At 37.3% G+C, this 25062-nt stretch overlaps 1 protein-coding gene across 33 annotated transcripts in view; it reads left to right on the top strand.

Moving 5' to 3' along the window:
- PLD1 (phospholipase D1) overlaps window positions 1-25062 on the top strand; it is a 224320-nt gene that overhangs the window by 105080 nt on the left and 94178 nt on the right. For 32 of the 33 annotated variants that reach the window (XR_014822370.1, XR_014822368.1, XR_014822374.1 and 29 more), the window contains 5 exon segments: window positions 2366-2515; window positions 3222-3305; window positions 13676-13757; window positions 20822-20932; window positions 23737-23937. Coding sequence is in view for 24 of the 33 variants with exons in the window: in XM_084986822.1 (XP_084842948.1) it covers window positions 2366-2515; window positions 3222-3305; window positions 13676-13757; window positions 20822-20932; window positions 23737-23937 (628 nt within the window). In the remaining 9 variants the exon portion in view is untranslated. 33 annotated transcript variants of the gene reach the window in all.

Raw genomic sequence — 25062 nt, 5'->3', positions numbered from 1 at the left:
TATATGTATTATATATAAATATATTACTCTTACTGGTATATGTTTGCATGTACGTTTGTGTGTGTGTAAAAAAATGCTGAACTTCCTGATCTCTGACAATAGAAGGTTCAGGATTGGTTACTGGAAATGTAATAGTGCTGCCATTAAACCTTCCTCCTGGTACTACATTCTTATATTTCAGAGGACGGAAGAAATCAGGCCACAATTCTCATTGTAGCTATAAGTTACTTTACTCACTGTCTTATCTCCATTTCCTATCCTTATTGACTTGGGCATTGTTGCCAAACGAATCCATGCAGGACCAGGTTTCATCTGCTTCCTCCCTGGTGTAAGTGGTCTTCCTCACTGTATCAAATAAGCTCAGATTCCTCCATTTGCAATCTGAGGCCTTGTGTCTCTCTGCCGTTATTAACACCCCCGCCCTAATGCAGCTTTTCAGTTTTCTTTATCATCCCTTCTCACCTGTGTTTAGATTACCTCTTCACCTTTCCTCTTCCTATCTCCATGTTTGGAATAGTTTTGTTTTGTTTTCTCCTAACTCTGATTCACCCCTGTTTATCATTTATCTTTGACAACACCCCTGTTTGTCATTTATCTCTTCTGCAATATCTTTTCCTCCTAACTGGTTTTCACGTTGGGCAGTACTTACATACTGACTCAAGCCCAGGCACGTTCTGTGCCCTGGTGACCCTGCCCACAGAAACCCGTGTCTGGCCTGCCCCAGCGATGGAGATGCCCCCCTTCCCACCCCCAAGTGCCTCCACGCCTCCCCTCACCCTGCCACCCCGACACCAGAGCATTCGCCAGCCAGACAAAAGCCAGGCAACATTCTCGCACATGTTGAGGGGACCAGCTTGGACATCCCCAATCTTTATAAATAATTATTTTAGCCCCTCCCCTGCATCTCATCAGGATCAGTGCATTTCCCCTCAAGGGCAAACTCTCCCTCCTCACTCTCAATGTGCTTCTCATATTGAGATGGGTTTCTCTCTAAATGGCAGGGAGACTGCTAGCTCCAACACCGTGTTTTCTCTGAACATCAAATTTGGATAACTTATTTTCACCTCTTGGTGGTAGTCGGCAGTTCTGACATTTGCCATGTAATAGCTTTCTGTAATCTCTTACTCTGTATCTTTTTTCAGCACTTAGAAATCTGTAACCATTTAGGATAGATTGGTCATTGATGACAGAAAAATCCAATGCAATCTAGCTTTTATCAGAGGTAATTAATCAGCCACGTTAGGCATGGCTAATGCAAAGTCTCAAACTATGTCATGGAGACACAGTTTCCTAGCTTCTCCAAGCTCTGTCTCCTGTGGGTTTGCTCCATCCTCAGCCTGGTCCTCTGGTGGTACCAAACCTGCTTCAGTGGAAGGAAGAATCTCTTCCTGGAATTTCCGAACAAGTCCTTGGTTTTGTTCTCACATATGGGGTGGAACTGGCTTATGTCCTCATCCTTGAGCCAGTGTTTGGGATCAGGGCTGGAACATGCCATTGTGTTGACTTTGATGGACTCAGAGTAAGGAAGGAGGGAAGAAATTACCCTCCTAAAGCACAATCAGGGTGTTTCCAGAGGCTGAGGGAATAGACACCAGGCAGTCCAAAGGGAAATGTCCTGCACAGGAACCAACAACTCTTACACTTAGATGTTGGACCTCATCTTATGCCTCTGATAGAGTTTGTTCTGGAATGATAAAATTGCTGTTTCCTTGGTCCACACCCTGCTGTAGTGGCAAAACGCTGAAACAACAGGCATTTTACAAATTCATTAAAGTGAAAGTACATTTTTAGAGAGAGAGGGAGTGCCCGTGCATGTGTGAAAAAAGAGGGCCCGCCTCTCTTTACAATTGTTTTTATATCCCATGTTGGATACCTTAAGCATGGGGAACAGGTTTCACAGAGGCTGGTGAGGAATAGGCAGCCTTCCTTCCCTAGTAGGGCATGAGCAGCCCAGACAGCTCAAGTTGGAGGTAGGGGCATTACAATGAGACATGGCCAGAGGCTTTTGGATTTAATCTCCTTGAAGGGGACTTGAAGCCTGTAACACCTCTTCCATTGTCCTCCTCTCAGCATAGCACAGCTAGCTCAAGGTCTATAAGAAGTGCCTTTACAAGTGTTTATATGAGTGAGTGAGGGAATAAGTAAACTGAAAATTTGTTTATGCTACATTGCATATACTTTTCAATCCTGCTAAGAATGTTTAAAAGTCTGCTTTTTTGATGTAGGTAAGGTGTTCTTTGCTTAAAATCTTCAATTTATGCTTGCTACAGTACCATAACAAAATGTGACGTGTTTAATTTTTAAATTATTTAAACAGACAGAACACAGAGTGACCATTCTTTTCATATTTTGCTTTTCTTTGAAGGACACTTATTTTAAAATGCAACAGCTATAGACATGCTCGGTGGTGGGGAGGGGCTATAGAAGAATTCATCCAGAAATATGGCCCCAACTTTCTCAAAGATCATCGATTTGGGTCATATGCTGCCATCCAAGAGAACACTTTAACTAAATGGTAAGATCTTTTTGCTCTAAGACTGTCAAGGTAGTCTTGGCATTTAATATTATAGTTGTCTAAATTCACTTGGAACCAATTTTTGAAAGGATAATATGTATCATACTTAACAAAGACCTTTATTTATAGGACTACCTGAGTGTAGATTAATTTTCCACCATTTATTTTTACGATTTTTTTTTTTTACAATGAGCTTTAGATAGCTAGCTTTAGATTTTAAAGTGTGATTTTAAAAGCTAACTTCATACATTTTCTTTATGATGCAGATGGAAAGATTCTTCAAGTCATTAGCCATAACCTAAGAAAGAGAATTTATTTGCTAATTATTTCTTTGAAATAAAATCCTGCTTAGTTTTTTTTCTACCCACGGATGAGAAACTGGTCTCCTTTCATTTTCAGGAGAGCAACCATGTGTGAGGATAGGAGAGTTCATCTAATCCCATATGATGAGGAAATCCATCAATTTGTAGTTCTCTCAGCAGAAAAGACTCAGATTGCCTACTACTTCCTTCATTGCAGGCAGAAGGTGTTCCTTTCAGTCCTTGTTTTCCAGTTATACAAGCTAAACTGCTGGTCTTGTAGAGACTTGAGCAGTGGCTTCCGTCTTCTGTTTTGCCATACAATAGATCTTTTTTTCTTTTCTTTCTTTCTCCCTCTCATTCTCTCTTTCTTTTGAAAAATGAAACAAAAAAAAATTGTCTTTCAGGTATGTTAATGCCAAAGGATATTTTGAAGATGTGGCAAATGCAATGGAAGAGGCAAAAGAAGAGATTTTTATCACAGATTGGTGGTTAGTATTTGTCCCTGGGGAGTTGTTGTTTGGAGGTCTTTATGTTTAGAATATACAATAGTGTTGTGCTATTCCAGAATCATACATCATGAAAACTGGCAGTACTCACAGATGATTCGGCTAAAGCCGCAACCAATTAACTGTAATAACCTCCAGTGAAAGTTCGTTTAAAAAAACCTGGCATCCATATATATTCTTAAAATATTTAGCTTGAGCAGTTTTGTTTTTGTCTTTCCATTTGGAAGCAGATACTCAATATTCATTTTAGTAAAGATTATGTTGCAGTACACATAGAGATGTAGAGAAAATGGAAAATAATCTTCTTTGAGTATCTTTCCTCATCTTGCTATGACTGTCACAGGTCTGGTGAGTATACTTCTTCTGAATTGTCCCTTTGAAATTGGAATATTTGCATTTGCCTATTACCATTAAAATAGGCTGGGTAATGACTAAAACTTGTGAGCTTTTTTGGAGATGCTTAGGTTTCAACTTTCTGACTCCCTTGAAAATCATCTGTGAGAGTTATGATTCTTATTAAAGCCACTGGAAGTCTTGTATCTAAAATTCATTTAGCTCTTGGGAAATTTTACTCCTGGAGTAGGCTTTGTAGTCTGACTTTAGTTCCAATTACTCATCTGCCTGGAGAGCTAAAACCCATTGCAGATGCTAATATTTACTACAATGGAAGCAAAACTGTTTAACATGTATTTTCCTTCTACAAACTTAGTTCCTTGAAATGCCCTCCACTTTTCCCTATCCTGTTTCCTTCCAAATGCTACCTTACATAAAACTAAGAAAATGCATTTCCTCTTGGTTTGGCAAGGGGACAGTAATTAGGAGTGTGAATTCATCTTCTTCTACTATTTTGCCACAGTGATGAGGAAATCTGTATTTCAAGGGCACACTTTCCCAACCTGGCACTATTGACATTTGGGCCAGATAATTCTTTTTCTTTTTTTTTTTTGTCTTTTTGCTATTTCTTGGGCCGCTCCTGCAGTATATGGAGGCTAGGGGTTAAATTGGAGCTGTAGCTGCCAGCCTATGCCAGAGCCACAGCAACACGGGATCTGAGCCGCGTTGCGACCTACAGCACAGCTCACGGCAATGCCGGATCCTTAACCCACTGAGCAAGGGCAGGGATTGAACCCACAACCTCATGGTTCCTAGTCGGATTTGTTAACCACTATGCCACAACGGGAACTCCATGGGCCAGATAATTCTTTGTTATGGGAACAACGTGGGATGTTTAGCACCATCAGCATCCCTGGCTTTTATCCAGTAGCAAGCTAGATGCCAGCAGCAAGTTTCCAGTTGTGATAATTAAAATGTCTTCAGACATTGTCAAATATCCCCTGGGGTCACAGTCCTGCTCAGTTGAGAATCATTGGTCTAAAGCCAATAGATAAGGTGTGTGACAGCCAGCATGTCTATGAATCTATTTGTTCTCATGGTTTTTGTTTGTTTGTTTGTTTGTTTGTTTGTTTGTTTTTGTCTTTTTTTTTGCTATTTCTTGGGCCGCTTCCGTGGCACATGGAGGTTCCCAGGCTAGGGGTCTAATCAGAGCTGTAGCCACCGGCCTATGTCAGAGCCACAGCAACACGGGATCCAAGCCGCGTCTGCAACCTACACCACAGCTCATGCAACGCCGGATCATTAACCCACTGAGCAAGCGCAGGGACCGATGGTTCCTAGTCGGATTCGTTAACCACTGTGCCACTACGGGAACTCCCTGTTCTCATGTTTGTGAAGGAACTTAACCTTGGCCTTTATATTCTTGCCAAATTTTATCTCTTTAGTCAGTTACCAGGAATGAAAATTTTATAATTAGACATTATTTCTTTGGTTAATATTTTCTAGACATTTATGAGAATAGATTCAAGCTTCATATAGGAGCATATTGCTTTAAAAATATTTCTGAAACTTTGATGAGGACATGAAAGAGACTGAAAATTAGTGTTTCCATTAAGCCCATGCTTTCATGTTTTACACAAGCAAATGCTCTCATTTGAAGGTAGCAAACACTGAACTACAGATTCTCAATTAAACATCTAAAGAGATGGAACCTTGAATATTTTTTCTTCTACTGTCAGTAAGAAAATGAATCAAGAGGTTATTCTTTGTTTGTGACTGTGCTAGGATAACATCTTATTATAACACTCTTTGAAATAAAATCTTCACAGGAACTTCCCTCAAAATAAATGGAGGAAATTCTTGTGCAAGTATGTTGCAGAAGAGAGCACTCAGAAAGTTTACCCAACCCTGACATATCTGGATCTGAGAGTGAAAAGCCTCATGAGAGATGCACCTGCCCTTTAGAAGCTTCTAATCTAATTCCAGAGACATCATATACAGGAGTGAGAACTGTGTTAATCTGTTTCTAAAGCAATTAGTATGCAAGCAAAGGCAGATTTAGTGAAATGAGAAACAATCTGGTACCTAGAAGTGCTTCGTTCCTTTGTTCGTTAATTCATTAATCTACCCATCCATTCATTTGTCAATTCATTTACTCATTCATTCCAGAGCTATGTGTGAGCACCCACTCTGTGACAGGTACTGATCTAGGCCAGGTGTTGAGAAAGATGAGTAAGAAGCAGCCCTTGCCCTGGAACAATAAAGTCAGGAAGTCATGGGTTAAGACATGGGACTGGGGCAAGCTCAGTGGTGAGGGTCAGCACAGCAGAAGGCGTGGGGGTGCACAGAGGAATGGGTGGTGCTGGAAGAGCTGTAGAAGTTTCACAGGTGAGAATGCTGGCCTGGGTCCTGGGTGATAGGGTTGACCAGTTGAAGACAGGTGAATGTTTTAGGTAGAGGGTTAGCCAGGACCATGGCATAGAGGGGTGAGGGAGCACTGCAGTTTTGGAGGAAGGCAGAGGTTGTGTACAGACTAAGCATAGCATCCTTTGGGGTGGTGGGTGAACAGCACTCAAAAGATGGGTTAGGGCTAAATTGTGCAGGGCTCTTTGTGAGCTGCTAAGGAGTCTGCATTTCATCCTGTGAACACTGGGAATCACTGCAAAATTTTAAGCATGGAAATTTTAATCAGATTTTTTTTCTGAAAGTGACCATTTTGGTAATAGTTTAGAAGATGAATTGAACAGTGATTATCAAGACCATCTGGCAAGTTATTATTGTGGCCCAGAAGAGGGACGGTGATGATCTCTGCTCAGACCACCTTAAGGGTCTGATTATTACTGACTCGGGGCAAGTCAGGTTAACCTTTTTAAGGGGTAGTTTCTAAGGCATAGTTGAATAACATTAACAGTAAGTAGCTACTATTTGTTGAAAAAAAATTTTTTTTTTTCTGGCTGCACCTGCAGCATGTAGATGTTCCCAGGCTCAGGGATGGAACACAAGCCACAGTAGTGAGAATGCCAGATTCTTAACCCACTGAGCCACCAGAGAACTCCTAATTGCATTCTTACTAGAGGCTGTGGGAAAAGTGAGACTCAGTGAGGCCGATTAGGAAACTGCCCATAGCCACAGTACATTCTGGTGCTGGCTTGGATCCAGGTGTCTTTGCTTTAGTGCCCACATGCTATGGAGCTGCCTCTCCGAGGAGTTGGCTGCACCTCATGGTATCTGAAGTTCCTTTTGGCTCTGACATTCTTTAAGTGCAGACTGAATTTTTTTTTTTTTTTGAGTTGCTGGATATGCGGATAAAGAAGCAATCAGATTTGGGTAGGTTTAGTCAGGAGAAATTTTCTGAAGAGGTCAATTCTAAGGCAGGTTGTCACACTATTCTAGAGAGAATGATTTGTTAAACAGCCCAGATTATCTGAAAATTCCAAGGAAGAGTAAATCCTAGCTAGAAGTTGAAGGCATCAAAATAAGTAGTTTCTATATAAAAATTAGTGAGCGTTCACTTGTTTATCGCTGTTTTATGTCTTTTCTGTGCTTGGTGCTATTTCAAGTCACCTATGAACTACCTATCCAGTGTTCTTTGGAGTGAGTCCTAAAATGAGGCTGGACACCTAGCTGTGGCTTCCAGTCAGTTGCTGTAACTTAGGGCAGATCCACAGAACAGGGCTTAGATCAGCTTTCCTCTTGGTGATGGTGGTTCTGATTCCCACTGGCCAGCAGGGATGTATAGAGCAGTGTGTTGAGTCTTTGCCCACATTGGTTCTCTGTCTGTCCTGTTGGGGTCTCCCACAGTGCAAGTGGGGTCTCCCACAGTGTCTGTACTGAGTCTGTGCATTAAATGGGTCAGAGATAGATAGACAAGGTTAGTAAACTGGAGAATAAAGAAGAAAAACAATAAACAAAGGTTTTTAAAGAAGGTGTGTATCAAAGGAAGAGAAACAGTAGTGACGTCTCCTTTGGGCTGAAGACAAAGGCTATAAAGAATAAACTAGAAGTGTCATTTTAACTGGCTCACAAGCTAAGACTGTTCTATGTAGGAGAACACATTTAAGTTGATTTTAATGTTATGATTTTCAAATAATGGGTTGCTACTTTTTAATAATTATTTATTAAAAGAATTTAGTGGGTTATTTAAAGGATGCAATAGGATAAGAAAAGGAAGGAAAGCAAAGAGAGTTGCCACTTGAGTGGCAGTAAGGGTTATTTATTGTTTTGTGAAATTTTATTTCAGCAGTAAATAGAAGATTGATAGGTAGGTAGGTATGTAGGTAGATAGATAGGTAGAGAGAGAGACAGATAAAAGTATTGGGATGGATGCATAATGTGTTCCTGTGGATTACCACCCCAAAAGCTCAAAATCTGCTGACTTTCCACAGAGTTGGCAAACCTTTTTGGTAAAGGGCAATAAAAATATTTTAGGCTTTGGGGGTCACATGTAGTCTCTGCTGCATAGTGTGTGTGCGTGTGTGTGTTTGATAACTCTTTAAAATGTAATTATTTTAATGGGCCATATTAAAACAATCTATGGACCAAAAGCATAGTTTGCCAACCCTTGTCTTAGAAAGTAGATTCACATTACTGTATTATATCAATATCAAGAGCTAAATATACGACCAACCTAAGAAACTATCAATTTGCTTTCCAAAGTGGTTGTACTAGCAAAGTATGAAAGTTTCAGCCTTTCTCATCATTGCAAGCACATGGTATTGTCAGTCTTTTTAAATGCTAGCCATTTTGAAGGATATGTAATAGTTTCACATTGTGGTTTTAATTTGCAGTAGCAACATCTTTTCATAGTAAACATATTTTCCTGTGATTTTTGGACATTTCCTGATTAGTTTTTATGGAAACATATTCTCATCTTCTTTTTCATCTTTTTTTATTGGATTGTCTTATTACTAAATTGTAGAAGATCTTTATCATTCTAGTTACAATTGTTCTGCTTCATCCTGGCCTCCATGTTTTCTGATGAGAAGTTCAGTCACTTTGAATCATTGTTCCCCTCTAAATAATGCATTGTTTTTCTTCAGAGTGCTTTCTACATTTTCTCTCTGTCTGTAGTTTTTAGAGGTTTGATTATGGTATTTGAGGTTTTCCTGTTTGGGGTTCATTGAGCTTCTTGAATCCGTACATTTATCTCATTCATCACATTTGAGAAGTTTTCAGCCCTTATTTCTTCAGACTTTTTTTCTGCATTTCCCTCTTTCTCCTCTTTTTCTGAGTCTCTGATAACACAAGTAGTGTCTTTTAGCCACAGGTCTCTAAGGCTCTATTTTTTCTTTCAGTCTTCTCTTCTCTTTGTTATTCAAATTGGATAATTTATCTTTATCTATCTTTAAGTTCATTGATTCTTTCCTTTGTCACCTCTGTCTTGGTACTGAGCCTATCCAGTGAGAGTTGTTTGCCTTCTGTAGTTGTATTTCCTAGTTTGAAAATTTCTGTTTAGTTCTTCTTAATATCTTTATTTCTCTGCCAAGACTTTCTGTCTATCCATTCATTTTAAGAATGTTCACCCTTGTTGAAACATTTTTATAATATCTGGCAAAGACTTACATTACCTGAATCCAACATATAAGCCATTTTGGCATTGGCAATTTTCGAATGTCTTTCCTGCAAGTTCTGATTCTTCGTATGCCAAGTAATTTTTTATTGTGTTTTGGAAGTTTTGAATATTATGACACTGAATCTTAGTTAAATCTTATGGAGAATGTTGATATTTGTATTTTAGCAGGAAATTGGCCCATTTGGGTTCATGTAAAATGTTCCAACTTGTTTTATATCTCTGTGTTTTTAGTATTAGTTTTGTTTTCAAAGCCTTTGTAGTGCTATTCAGTTCTGTCCCCCATGTGCTCTACCTAGCGACCAGTTTGGGCCATGGTTTATTGCTTATTGCAGGTCTTAAATTCTTTGGTGTAATATTTAGGACCAGATCCATGCTTGGGCAGCTTGGGAATGAGCTAGAAGTTTATAAACAACTCTGTACTATTGCTTTTTATGAGATCCTCTCTCTCTGTGATCTACCCACTGCTTAAGGGTTGCCTATGACTTTGCATTTTAGTCCTCTAGCTGAATAGGTGTGGCTTCATTTATTCTGCTCTTCCAGACACTTTCTGCAGTGATGCTTTATGTCCAGAGCCAAGCAATGGATATTTATATTGTCATCTTGGAACCACAGCTTTTTCATTGAGAAGGAAATTTCCACTGCCTCAAAGTTTTTGATTTCCATGGGCCTCTCACTGCCAGAAGATCCCACTCTTGCCCCTCAAGCCTGAACTAGAGGACTTTTCCTGGAGTTCTCTCTACCTGTGCCAAAGCCCATTTTCATGTTCTCCTTCCAGGCTGAGAAATCAGAAGGAAGGGAATGGTAAAATCCACTGATTAGATGATATGTCAAATTTTGCTGTCCTCAACAGTGATTTTTCCAATTCATGAACACTATATATCTCTCCAATTTTTAGATCTTATCTAAATTTTCTCAGCAATGTTTTGTTCGTTCCATATGCAAGTCTTGTACATATCACTAAGTAATTCATGTTTTTTAATGTTATTATAAATGGTATTTAAAAAAATTCATGTTCCAATTGTTTACTACCAGCATATAGAATGCAGTTGATTTTTTATATTGATCTTATTTATTGCAGTCTTGCTTAGTTCACTTATTAGTTTGAGTAGCTTTTTTGTAGATGCCTTAGGATTTTCCCCATGGAATATTATGTGATATGTGAATAATGCCAGTTTTCCTTTTTCCTTTATAATCTGTATGCTTTGTATTTCTTTTTCCTCTTTCTTTCTTTCTCTTTCTCTTTTTTTTTTTTTTTTTTTTTTGCCTTATTGCATTGGCTGGCATCATCAGCCAATGCAATATGCTGCAAAAATGTTAAATAGAAATAATGAGAATGGACATCTTTGCCTTGTTCTCAGTCTTAGAAGAAAAGCCTTCAGTCTTTTATTATATGCTGTAGGTGGGTTTTTTTAACAGGTGCCTTTTATTGCTTTGAAGAAAATCCTTTCTACTTATAATTTATTGAGGGTTTTTATTGTGAGTGGGTATTGAATTTTATCAAAAAATTTTTCAGCATTTATTGAAATGATTGTTTTTTCTGTTAATGTATTGATTACATTGATTGATTTTCATCTTTTAAACCAAACTTGCATTCTTAGAAATAACCCCACTTTGTCATGATTCATTAAACTTTTTATAAGTTGTGAGGTTTTGATAAAGATTTTTGCCTCTATGATTATAAGGAATACTGTACCTAATTTTTTTTTTCTTTTCTTGGATTGTCTTTGCTTGGTTTTGGTATTAGGATAATGCCTGGCTCATCGTATGAGTTAGTAAGTGCCACCCTGCCCTTTGTTCCCTAGAAGAATTTCAGTAAGATTGTTGTTATTTCTTCCTACTTACATGAGAAATCTAAAATAGTCAAACTCTTTGAGTTCCTGTTGTGGCTCAGTGGTTAACAAACCCGACTAACATCCATGAGGACGTGGATTCAATCCCTGACCTTGCTCAGTGGGTTAAGGATCCAGTGTTGCCGTGAGCTGAGGTTTAGGTTGCAGATGCGACTTGGATCCAGTGTTCCTGTGGCTGTGACTGTGGTGTAAGCCAGCAGTTACAGCTCCAATTGGTCCCCTAGCCTGGGAACCTCCATATACTGAAGATATGTTCATAAAAAGACAAAAATAAAATAAAGTAAAATAAAATAAAATAAAATAATCAAACTCCTTTTTTCTTTTTCAATCTAGCTTGTTTGTCAACTTTATTAATCTTTTCAAAGAGCTAGATTTTTATTTTATTGAGTTTTCTTTATTATTTTTCCGTATTATATTACATTGAGTTCTACTCTTAATTATTCCTTTCCTTTTTATTACTTTAATTTATTCTTTTTTTTCAATCTTCTTAAGATGGAGCTCTGATCATTGATTTTAAACTCTTTCTTTCTCATATAAGCATTTAAAGTATAAAATTTTCTAAAAGGAGCATTTACTTAGAAGTATATTTTAACTACTGTGAAATCAGGATACATTTTACACTCAATAATGTAGTTATAGCTGTCATCATTTTTTCTCTCTTGGTGGTACACTTTATGATGATGCATCTTACAATCATTGGTGTCCTAGACTCAAGGTAGTATTATACAATTCTTTTGAATTTTGCTTATCTAATAGCTGATCTCTTCTTGCTATTGCTTATACCTTGTTTATGGCATAAGTCTCATATTATCTTTTCATGCATTATTTTCAAAATCAAGGTCTACTTGAGAGTAGCTTAAGATCCTTCAAAGTATCTAGTAGAATATTCTGCATACAGGGTACATGGTGCTTTTAGATTAAATAACAGGTGATAAAGACTTAAGAAGAGTATAGACTTAAAAGTGGCCCCCAAACTGAAGCTCTTTGAGCAAGTATTGGGAGGTCTCTTATGGTGCAGTCGGTTAAGGATCTGGCATTGGCACTGCAGCAACTTGGATTGCTGCTGTGGCACTGATTCAGTCCCTCACCTGGAACTTCCCCACATGCAACAGGAGTTACACACACACACACACACACACACACACACAATCGCAAGTGTATATATGTTGTTTGGCATGTCCTACTTTCAGTGAACTAGCAGTACCCAGTGATGCACTTCTCTGTTTAAACAAATGTGTTTTTAATTTATCTTAGATCTTTTCCTATGAATTGCTGTATTTTTTGTTTATTTAAACATAGATTACCTTTGAGTTATTTCCTACTCTAAATATGTAAATATTTATGCAATATATATCCCTCCATTTGTCTGTTTTCCTATTTATATTACCTTATATGTGTTTCCTTTAGAAACTTTATCTCTGTATTTTTATTTTCTTTAATAAAAAGAAATAGAGCATAAAATCATTTCTTTTAATCTCTTTAGCTCCTTAAAACCCTGTTGTTTTCACATGCTTAGAGGACTCTCTGGCAAGCAGTATTCACCCTAGTATCCTGTAAGGCTTTGATTCTTACAATCTACCCCAGATCTAGCATTTCAGCAGATGAAATTTTCTTTGTTGTTTGTTTTTTGTTTGTTTTTTCCCATTACAGAGGAGTTACACCACTTGCCGATTTAACTCAGGCACTGACTTTGAACTAAACCCCAAGGAAAAAAGTAACTCTTCTGTTCTATGCTGTCTGTGGCACTTCTAAAGAGGAAAACCCAGGGGTCCATTTTCACACAGGGAAAAGCTCATCTATCAGCAAAGCTTTCCTTCTTCCCTGCTCAGAAAGCCCCAGGTTTCCACGGAAACTGCTCCTTGTTATAGGAAGTCAGTGTCCATGTTTATAAATTAGAATACTTTTGGCCTGGATTGCTATCATGCTCAACTAAAGAGGGCTCAAACAGTGAGGATTTAGTTGTCTCATTTAATGAGAAGTCTAAAGCTAGGCAGATCTAGAGTTGATGGAGTGATCTAGTGATTTCAGAGTTCTGGCTTTACCCTTAGAATTCCAATATGGCTGTGCCTGTCTAAGCATCACACCCCATACAGAATCTATCCTAGAGGCACTTTTCCTGGGGTTTTTTGGGTGTGTGCATGTGTCTTTTCCTCTCATCAGAAGAAGAACTTTTCCATTAACCCCACGTATACCTCCTCATAATTCTCATTGCCCAGGATTGTATCACGTCATGCTGGAGCTATATAGGAGTCTGGAAAAGAGGTCATTTAGAATATTCACATTCAATAGTGGGAGGTAGGCTCTGACAGCAAAGAAGGATAAGGAGAACACGGCTGTTGGGTGGATAATCAATAGTATCTGCAAGCATGTGTATGTATGATGCATGAGTAAGATAGAGAAATCGAGACTGACTTTTTTGTATAAAGGCTATTGTTCCCAGATGAAGTCATACATGGACTCATAGTGGGACTTTGAATGATCTGCCATAGTGGAGGAAGAGGATGGCGTTTGGGATAAAATTGCCTTTGCTTCCTATGACACAATTAGAAATTTGTGTTTTGTTTTAGTTTCTTGAAATCTTGGTTTCATGATTTCAGGTTGAGTCCAGAAATCTTCCTGAAACGCCCAGTGGTTGAAGGAAATCGTTGGAGGTTGGACTGCATTCTTAAACGAAAAGCAGTATGTACTTTCCTAACGAATGCTGATATAATTTTTAAATGTTTATTTCCTCTGAAATGCCTTTTCCTTTTCAAAGCCTTTCATATACGTTTATAACTTTTTTCTTTAGTGTTTGACAAAAAGTAGACTACTTGCTGCTTTTAAGTTCATTTGGTTCTGATTTTTTTCCTCTTACTCTTGAGTCATAAATATTTTGCCTAATTACAGCATAGATGATATTAGCAGCTCTAAGATTTTACATTTTAATCAGTTATGGGCAGCTAATTTTGTAGGCAAAAATTATAATAAAATTTCATCATTGAATACTAAATGACAACATTAAATAGGATTTTTTTCATTATTCTGTCATTTGAACAAAAGATAAACTCATTTGAAAATTATTTAAGTCAAATGGGATCAAGCTGATCTTGAAGAATATCAAAGAGAAGGGACATTAAGAATTGGTGGTTACGGAGTTCCCGTCGTGGCGCAGTGGTTAATGAATCCGACTAGGAACCATGAGGTTGCCGGTTCGGTCCCTGCCCTTGCTCAGTGGGTTAACGATCCGGCGTTGCCGTGAGCTGTGGTGTAGGTTGCAGACGCGGCTCGGATCCCGCGTTGCTGTGGCTCTGGCGTAGGCCGGTGGCTATAGCTCCGATTCAACCCCTAGCCTGGGAACCTCCATATGCCGCGGGAGCGGCCCAAGAAATAGCAACAACAACAATAACAACAACAACAAAAGACAAAAAAAAAAAAAAAAAGAATTGGTGGTTACAATTTTGGGACAGTTCATGGTAATAGGGTGAAATTGCCCCTGTAGCTTCTGGGTGAGCAATGAGTGTGCTCTTTTTGTTATAAAAAGTAACAAAAAGAGTAACTGAGGCAGTATAGGCTCACCAGTGACTACTTTACATTCATATTTCTCATGAATTTTTTTATGTGATTGGCCCTCAACCAAATTAAATTAAAATTGAATTAGGATCGATCTGGATTTATTATTAATCATGTTCAAATTAGGGAGTGCTAGAATTTTTGCTATTATTTAGCACAGTCTTAATTTTTTATTCTATCATTAAACATTCTAGCAAAATTTATAGATCCTAAGTAATTGGGGTTAGTATTTTCAGTCTCCCCCAGCCATGACTCATTTTTTTCCCATCCTCTATATTCCCCAACTCCTTTCCTCACTCACCTTTCCCCCTTCTTTCAATGTCTTTTCATCATTCCCTTACTTTAGGATTTCTGGGAATATCCATAGATGTGGGCAGACCTCACTGCTGATATGAAGGGCAAAAGAAGTTGATTGTCTTTATTTCAGACACATGTTCTGCCTAACAGCAACATTTTCATGGCTAGTCTAATTTGTCATCTCAACAGACTTCCATTCACAGAATTGGAAAGTCTAATTTTGAAAAGTATTATTTGCACATTCATTAAACAATTCAGCATACAGTTACTGTATCCTCTGAGCCTGGTACTACACTAATTACTAAGGATGCCATGTGTGTGACTAGGATTCCATCCCTGCCTATGGAGGGCTTACTGAAGGACTCATGTCTGGGCTTAGTCCTAGTACTACCAAACATCTTTCTATGTATTGAAAGGGCTCTATCTGTCTCCATGTTTCTCTCTGTGAAATGACACCTTTCCCATTTCTTCTTCAGAAGTTAACTCTAGAAACTCCATTCTAGTAATTTTTTCCAGCCATGCCTCCAGTCGACAGTCATTCTCGTAAATCCTTTCCTTGTAGCACTTATCTGATATTTTCCTCTTTTAGGTTTCAATTAACATGCTTTTGTTGAATGCCTCCTATGTGCATATGGTAATGTACAAACATAAAAGATGCTTCTTGACCTGAAGGAGCTTAAAAATCTGCAGAAGAGTCAGTTGGGTACAGAGACAGTGCCAAGCTTCAAAGCAGGAGAGAGAGCATTGGGTAGGTCTGGTGTGGAAGCCTCTCACAACATGAGGACTTATAGGGTATTAAGGATGGGCCAAAAATTTAAAAAGAAGAGGTTTTCAGGTATTGGAAATGTGGTGAGGAAACATTCTGGAGGCAGGAATTTATAAGGCCTTGTCAGTCATAGCAAGGTGACAAAGTTGATGATAGCCAAGTGTTAACATAAGCAGGATGGGGGATCGAGCTAGAAAGCTGAGATGTGGAGGCTTATGAGCCCAAGCCAATGGTTTGGACTTTATGGAAGACAGTGGTGAACTACTGTGGCAGGTGTGATGGACGAAAGGTGATGAGATGAAAATGATGTGTTGCGACGGAGAATCTGATAGTGGAAGGAAGTAGGAAGAACCTGGAGTCAGACAGCTACATTTTAGATCACATGAGTGCAACGTGCCTATCAGATGTCTAGTGTACTCCAGAAAGCTAGTAATTGCCAAAGCGGAGCCTAGGAGGAAAATCCTGCAAGCCTGGTCCTCCATGTCATGTTAGCTGGCCTATGTTTGTCTACTCCCCCTGAGGTACCTGTGCAAGTTCCTTTTCTATCATCACCATGGCTTCTCTTAGCTTTCACGGTCTGTAAAATGAGGTGCCAGGTGAATACCATGGCCAAGCAAATGTTACTGCCTGAAAAAAAGGGTGCTTTGTTTCAATTTCATCTGCTTCCTGAGACTTGTCATTTTTAAATTGTGTGTAAGGATTTTTTAAATTTCCTAAGGAAATAGTTGTAGTATTAAATATTAATTTCGCAGTGGTACACTTAGTAGAATTGATCCAGCTACACCATATTATTATTTTGGACATAAATTTTTAATACTCACATCATTCCAAATTGACATTTAATATGCTTATAAGCAGTGCTTCACATAAATAATTTCATTTCTGAAAGCCACTAGCTTCACACAGTGCTGGGTTGAAAATAACATTTATTCTTGCATTAATGGGTCCCAGTGGTCCACAAAGTTGATTGAAATGAATTATTTTTTTCCTCTATCTGATTGTGCAGATCTTTGGGGAGAAATTTAGTCTCTGCCTTATAGCCAACATATAGGCAAGTATCTCTTTTAATGGTTGTTTCTTAGGGGAAAATGCAATATTTTGTTTCTCTGGTAATAACCAAGTCGATATTTTCCTATTTATTTGGCCTTCTGGTATGCAATGTCATCATTTAAAATAGTGTAAGCCAACATTGAGAGGCGGACTGTTTACAACTCAAATCAGCATCCCAGGGCTTTCACAGTCCTGCATTTATTGCACCAAGAAGTGAGATAAGTTGCATCAGAGTTATACCTGCATCCCTGTACCCAATTTGTATATTTTAACCTTAGAAATATGTGATATTTCTGATGACACTTTCACCAAAATGTTCTTCAAGTACGGCAACCTAGACACATATAGAACCTAGGTTCTCAGGTAGGATTTTTATCCTCAGGTTAATTTCTTAATGTCCTGGACCACAAGACACATTCTAGAGTACAGTCAGTGGGAAAGATGCCCAGGTTTGCAAACAGGATGAATAATCACATCTCTGTACAGAAAAATCAAAGAGAATCTTATCAAAATGGTGGGCTAGAAGGGCATGGCAGGGAAGGAGAAATGGGATCTTCAACCTTAAAAAACAGTTTAAATAAAACTGTTTTGTTTTGTTTTAATGCATGAGTATTTGTGCTCTTACTTAAAAATGCTGCCTGCATTTAAATGTTGAGGATACAATTTTTTTTCAATCCTTTACTTTTTAAGTTTTTCTAAAATATTGTAAACGCCCCCCCCCCCCCGGAGAAATCTTGACAAGTGATAAAAGTAGTGATTATCCTGGGGATGTATTAGCTAAACTCTCTTTAGCAGTGGACAAAGGTGGATACATTTAGAAAATATTTTGACAAGAGTGCTTGGAACAATCAGAGGAAAAGCTGATTTAGAAACAAAATGTCTTGATTCCACCTATAAAATTTTTTTTTAATTTTTCATTTTCTTCATACATGTTTGTATGTGTCCCTGAAAATTCCTGCTGTTTATCATATTGTCTGCTTTACTTGATTAAAGACTGATTAGAAAAGAGGATAGAACATTTATATTTTGAAATTCAGGTGTCATAAAGTTAATTCTGTGGAACCCTTGGGTTGGTTGACTTCAGCAGAAATAAGAAACATGGCATAGAAATGCAAGAAGCAGTCAAGTCTAGGCCATCTGTTTTCCTACTTCACCTATTAATACTTTTCTTCTGAGCAAAAAGTAATTTCCCCTAGGTCTCTAAAAGGCACAGGAAAAATATTGGATGTTTCAAAAGCATTTTTTTTAAATTACAGAATTAACATCAGTCCTTTTTTATTTCTAATCTGGGTTTCATTTTGCACAGATATTTCCCATATTTTGTATAAGTCTGCATTATTATGACCCAACAAATGCCTTCATTCCCAAGGAATGTATTTTGCTTTACAGTTTACAGAGTTTATGATAGTGTTGTAATACCTTGGCCAAAAGAAGAGGAATTTATTGCTTTATTATCACAGGAATCTTGTCACTAGTTAACTCTTCATTGTGGATATGGATGTGAGTAAATGATTGTAAACCACACTACATGAAAATGAACTTTTTATATTTAATTACTTCCTTATTAGTCATTCTACTTAAGCTAAAAAGACTTAAAAGTCTCTACCCTATTTCTTTAGGGTTGATTTATTTTAATGAGAAAAGACATAGTATAGGAATTCTATCGTGGCTCAGTGGTGACAAACCTGACTAGTATCCATGAGGACACAAGCTTGATCCCTGGCCTCATTCAGTTGGTCAGGGATCTGGCATTGCCATGAGCTGCAGGCATTGCTGTGGCTATGGTAGGCCAGCAGCTGCAGCTCCGATTCAACCCCTAGCCTGGAAGCTTCTATATGCCACAGATGCAGCCCTAAAAAGACAAAAAAAAAAAAAAAAAAAAAAAGACACAGTATAGAAGGAAATGTCAGATATTAATAGATAAAGGATAATACTATAATCTGTTAACATTAACATCTCTATTATTTCAAAAATCCATTAGCTATGCAGGTAAATGGAATATTGTAAGATTCAAACTGGTTCCTAATTTGCAACTACTGTCCTTCATGGGTAATAATCTCATAAGCTTAAAAAACAGAATGTCATTGTTTAAAACAAATGAACCATGATGAAAGATATCAGGTGTAGTGTCCTATAATTTAGGTTGAAATTTGAGCTTTTAAACTTTGTATTATATCATTCAATGGGAGGCAACTTTTTGTAGCTGTTATTCAGTGCTGAATCCTAAAATATTCAAATAGCAAAGTAAATCTGAATAGTAGAGGAGAAATATAAAATAATGTTTGTTTTCATTTATAACACTCACTGGCCAGATCATTAGAAATAAATCTGTTTACTTCTTGCCTACGCTTTCACTTCTTTATTTCTTTACTGAGGTCTGTACTTATATACTTGATTACAATAATAGTTTCATAATATAATAAATAATAAGCATGTTCCAAGAGTCACCTGTTAACTAGAGGAATAAAATAACACATACACACACACAATTTTTTAAGAGCAAGAATGGGTCTTATCCTTGTACTCAAATGTCCTCAATGCATCCCAGAACATAAATCTGCTGTATCACTTTGAAAATGTATACACTTTCCAGATATTAATAATACCAAGTAAGGTAGCATAGTAGTATTTTGAAGTGATGTATTATTGCAAGGATTTAGGAGCCAAAGTATGCTCGGTAGTATTGGCAGAGCAGTATTGGAGAACTGTATATAAGTTTGGTTTACTCCAGGATTTTACTTCTTACAACCTAAAAATAATAACTCCAATGTTATTTCACATTTTTACAGCATCACAAAAATATCCAGTTCTTGTAAATTAGATGTGTTCAACCCAGTATGTCTTCTTAAATTTGTGAATCAGATTTCCACTCTAAAGAATGCCTAATTACCATGGGTTAAATTTAAACTGTAGCAAAGTATTATGGTAAACTTCCTGCCTTAAATCTCTATGATATTAAATGCCTAGGTATAGCTATAGTATCCAATATGTATATAATGTGTTTCAGAATGCTTTCAGAGCTGCTGGATATAGAAAATGCAAGTTAAAATGTTGCAAACCATACAGCAATGCTGAGGATGCAAACCTAAAAAGTGAAAAAGTGATAAGAGATGGGGGGTAAATAAGATAGAATTTTCTGGAGAAACTGTGTGTTGGTGGGAGAATCACAGGAGAGGATAGGAAGAAGGGGGAGGTGAACAGATGTTGAGCAATTTATCATAGGTTCAAACCTTGTCACCAAGCTGAACAGGGACAGAAAATATAAGTACTTTTCTATACTGCCAGCTATTGTTGGACACTGTCTTTTTTATGGTTAACATTCATGATAAATGTAATTAGTATAGCATGTTAAAAATTACCAGGAACTTGTGATTTAATTTGACCTTGTCTATTTTCTTTTAGGTCCGAGGTCCGAGGATAAATCAGTGTTAATTTCTGTGCCGCTCAGGGATTTTTTAATATTAGAGAAGCTGACTTTTGAAGAAGTCACTTCAGTAGTGAAATAGACAGTAATGATTTAATTATGGGTTAAGAGTGTGAACCAACACATTCATCTCTGAAGATTAAGAAATGTTTCTTTCACTGAAATAACTTTTTAAAGAAAAGTTTTATGAAATTACCCTCATAAACATTTAAGGCATGCTTAGTATAATTTATTGAATGAGAGTTTTTTTTTTAAAAAAAACCTGTTATTTCAACTCATTATGATGTAATAAAAACAAACAAAAAAAATAGCATGAATCAAAACTTTCCTCAAGGTCAAGTGTTTGGAGCTGTTTAAAGGTATCAGATACTTTTAGTATTTGAAGTTGTTATTTCAACTTTCTGGCTGTAATTAGCCAAATAGTGACTCTATTAAAATTCACAGAATGAAAGAGAGGTAGATTTTTATTTTTTAGATTTATGTCTTAAGATACACTTATATTTCACCTTCTATTGAATTTTTTATTAAATATTTTATGGTACTTGTTTATAGAATAAAGTTTTAGGAAGTAAAATGCCCAGGAAGGAAGAAGAAAAAATAAAGTCATAACCTACCCACAGAAATTCTTATTTCTCCCTGTATTTTCTCTTCTAACAGCAACAAGGGGTGAGGATCTTTGTCATGCTCTACAAAGAAGTGGAACTTGCTCTTGGAATCAACAGTGAATACAGCAAGAGGACTTTAATGCGTCTGCACCCCAACATAAAGGTATTTGGGTCATCTTGCTCAACAATGTTTCTTTATTTTTCTGCAGTTTTTCAGATATATTTTGCCTTGAGCAGTGGTAACCTGTAGAGTTTCCTAATGTATATTTTGAATAAATAGTATTGTGAACTTCTCAGAAATAAAACAAATTACTCTACTTTCTAATACTTCTGATATTGATGGAGTCAGCAGAGTTCTCATCTGTTTCTCTTACCCTGATAATTTAGCCCAAAACATTCTTCATAGAGTTATTTTAATAATTCAAGAGCCCTATCAAGTTTCCATACTCCTCTTTAAGATGACTGTGGAGCCTCTTAGACGTGATCTCCCTGAGACATCTTTTGAATACTAATAGCAACACAGAGAGCTGTAGGATTAAAGTACTTTTCTTTTCTTTTTGTGTGTGTGTTTTGCTTTTTGTTTTGGCTGTGCCCAGAGCATGTGGAAGTTCCTGGACCAGGGATCAAACCTGAGCCACAGCAGTGACAACAGCCAATACTAACCACTCGGCCACCAGGGACCATCTAAAGAGATTTTTCTTAAAAGCACTTTGTAGAAAGTACAAATAAAGTGAACAAACATGACAAGCAATTTGAAAAAAGCTGTTTGATATTTTGCAGTAAAATATTGATGGTTAACATTCATGGTAAATGTAATTAGTACAGCATGTTATAAATTACCAGGCACTTTTGATTTAATTTGACCTTGTGAATCAGATTTCCATTCTGAAGAATGCCTAATTACCATGGGTTAAATTTAAACTGTAACAAAGTATTATGGTAAACTTCCTGCCTTAAATGTTGCCCAATCACTGAGATACATCAAGACAATGAATTAATAAATTGCCCAATCACTGAGATATATTAAGACAGTGAATTAATAAATCTCCAGCCAGCTTAAAGTACATAGTGCTTCTGTATTTCTCTTGATTAAAAAAAAATTCCATATAAATAGTAACCAAAAGAGAACAGGGATGGCTATACTAATATTGGGCAAAATAGACTTCATTTTTTTATTTTTTGTTTTTACAAATAAACTTTAAATTTAAAAAAAAGTGTACAGTAGGAGTTCCCATTATGGCTCAGTGGTAATGAACTCAACTAGTATCCATGAGGATGTAGGTTCCATCCCTGGTCTTGCTCAGTGGGTTAAGGATCCGGCATTGCCATGAACTATGGTGTAGGTCACAGACGTGCTTAGATCCTGCTTTGCTGTGGCTGTGGTGTAGCCGGCAGCTGTACCTCTGATTCATCCCCTAGCCTGAGAATTTCCATATGCCTTAAGTGTGGCCCTAAAAAGCAAAAAAAAAAAAAAAAAAGTTTACAGTGGACAAAGATGGACATTATATATTAATAAAGGGTTCAATTCAGAAGAAAATATAATAATTATAAACATTTACATATCTAATAATGAGCATCAAAAAATATATATATATATAACAAACACTGACAGACTTGAAGAGTGAAATAAAGCAGTTCTAAATAATAGTAGCCAGACATTTTAATATCACATTCTCAATAATGGTTTGGTACATACATACAATGGTATATTTTTCAGTCTTAGAAAGAAAGGAAATTCTGACATATGCTAAAACATGAATGAACCTTGAAGATGTTATTCTAAGGGAAACAAGACAGTCATAAAAAGACACATACTGTATGATTCCATTTACATGAGATACATGTAAATTCATAGAGATAGAAAGTAGATGATGGTTGTCAGGGTTTAGGGGAAGGAGGGAATGCGGAGGTAGTGTTCAATAGGTATAGACATTCAGTTATGCAAAATGAAAAGGTCTGGTGATGGATAGTGGTGAAGGTTGCACAATATCAATGCATTTAATACCACTGGACTGTACACAAAAGGGTTAATATGGTAGATTTTATGTGTATTGAAAAATACAATGAAAAAAAATCTTGTTAAAAATAAAGTAACCTCCACATTTTTTGGAATGTTTCAACTTAAAGACATACAAAACTAGAATAGGTCAGTCTAGGATCATTTAGGGACTTCTATTTGAAAGCAGGAGGTTAATAACTTCTCAAAGTACCTTCAAGATCAAGAGCTGCCAAAACATCTATATCCCTGTATCCATATGTTTACTACTTCAACTCAGTCACTGCCAAAATATCAATATACCTGTTAGAAATTTTGTCAGAGATAGATGTTTGTTAAAATGTTTTAGTGTTTTTTAAATAATACTACATATAACATAATCCTTTTGAAGGGAAAGGGAATCTGCTATTCCATTTAGCTGACTTTTATTGACTGTGGCCAAGTCTCAAGCTAAATGGTAGCTGCCTCCAAATGTGGGGGGTGTGGGTTAGGCAGGGGAATTTTATTTTTGCCTTTTTTTTTTTAGGGCTGCGCCCCACAGCATATGGAGGTTCTCAGGCTAGGGGTCCAATGGGGAGCTATAGCTGCCATCCTATACCACAGCCACAGCAACTCAGGTGTTCCGAGTCACATCTGAAACCTACACCACAGCTCAGAGCAATGCTGGATCCTTAACCCACTGAGTGAGGCCAGAGATTGGACCCACAACCTCATGGTTCCTAGTTGTATTCTTTTCCTCTGCGCCACAATGTGACCTGCAGGCAAGGGAATCTTGAAAATAACTTGGTGTCTTCTTTTGCTAAATACTGAGGATAAAAAATGAGAAGATTGGGGATTTTCTTTGATGTCTAGATGGCCCATTTTAGTATTTGAATTGTAGGAAATACTATCCAAGGGAGTGAACAGACCAATTTTATTACAATATTAAAGACATTTTAAAAAGCATATTACATGTTTGTTTTCCTCTTAAGGTGATGAGACATCCAGATCATGTGTCATCCAGTGTCTACCTTTGGGCTCATCATGAGAAACTTGTCATCATTGACCAGTCAGTGGCCTTTGTGGGTGGGATTGACCTGGCCTACGGAAGGTGGGACGACAATGAGCACAGACTCACGGATGTGGGCAGTGTGAAGCGTGTCATCGGGGGACCATCCCCAAGCTCCGCCACAGTTAGTAAATTCCACCTTTATGGAACTGAATGAAAGGGGCACAGTTTGTGTAAGTCCCTAGTAATAACACATTGATCGACTGATGGATTGGATGAGAGGTGGCATATCCCAAGAGAGGTAAAGAACATTGAGTCCAACATAGACCTGATTTCAAATATCACCCAGTGAGTCTATAACTATGCATCTATTAGTCTCAATTTCTTCTCTCTTTCTCTCACTCTTTTTTCTTTTCTTTTAGGGCCATACCTGCGGCATATGGAAGTTCCCAGGCTAGGGCTCAAATCAGAACTGCAGCTGTTAGCCTACACCACAGCCATGGCAACACCGGATCCGAGCTGCATCTGCAACCTACAATTCATCTTGTGGCAACTCTGGATCCTTAATCCACTGAGCAAGGCCAGGGATCAAACTTTAATCTTCACAGAGACAATGTCTGAGTCACAATGGGAACTTTGATATAGCATAATGCTATCTCATAGCCAACTCCTTTGTTTTCCACTTAAATTTAAGATTTATTTCCAATTCGGGGGGAAAAAAAAAAGGCCATGAGCAAAAATGTGTGATAAAATTGGACTTTAAGTTAAATAAGTATCCTTGTTATTGTGAGTATCTGCCAAGGTTTTTTGAGTCTTCCTCTTCACAGACATTCAAAAATAGGATAGGTCAGCCTGGAGTCATTTAGGGAATTCTGTTTGAAAGCAGGATGTTAATAACTACTCAAAGTACCTTTCAAATCAACAGCTTCCAAAATATCTTTATGCACATATTTATATACTTATTATTTCAATTCAAATGGTTGCCAAAAATATCAATACACTGATTAAAGTATACTCCATCTTATTTTATGGCTGGTTATGTGGGTGACTTTCCTGGGAAAATAGAGATTTAGTGAAAAGGTAACATGGAAAAAAGGTAACATGGAAAATAAGTGACAGAAAAAGCGTGGCTTCCTTAATATTTATCAGAGGAAGAAGTGCAATAAGCTCAACAGTGAATAGAACTCTTGTAATTGTAATTAAGACATAAAGGTTAATTGGCATGAAATTTCAAGAATTTGGCCCAGTGAAAGAGAACTATAATGGACTGCCTAGTATTCCTTTGGAAATATTCAAACACCTCACAGGA

The sequence above is a fragment of the Sus scrofa genome, chromosome 13 (assembly GCF_054392235.1).
Source record: "Sus scrofa isolate SSC_HxYL_T2T_F1_AM1 chromosome 13, Sscrofa_HxYL_maternal_Yorkshire_Landrace_v2.0, whole genome shotgun sequence".
NCBI classification, from domain to species: Eukaryota; Metazoa; Chordata; class Mammalia; order Artiodactyla; family Suidae; genus Sus; species Sus scrofa.
Note: the sequence above shows the minus strand (reverse complement) of the source record. Positions and strands in the feature narration are given on the sequence as shown.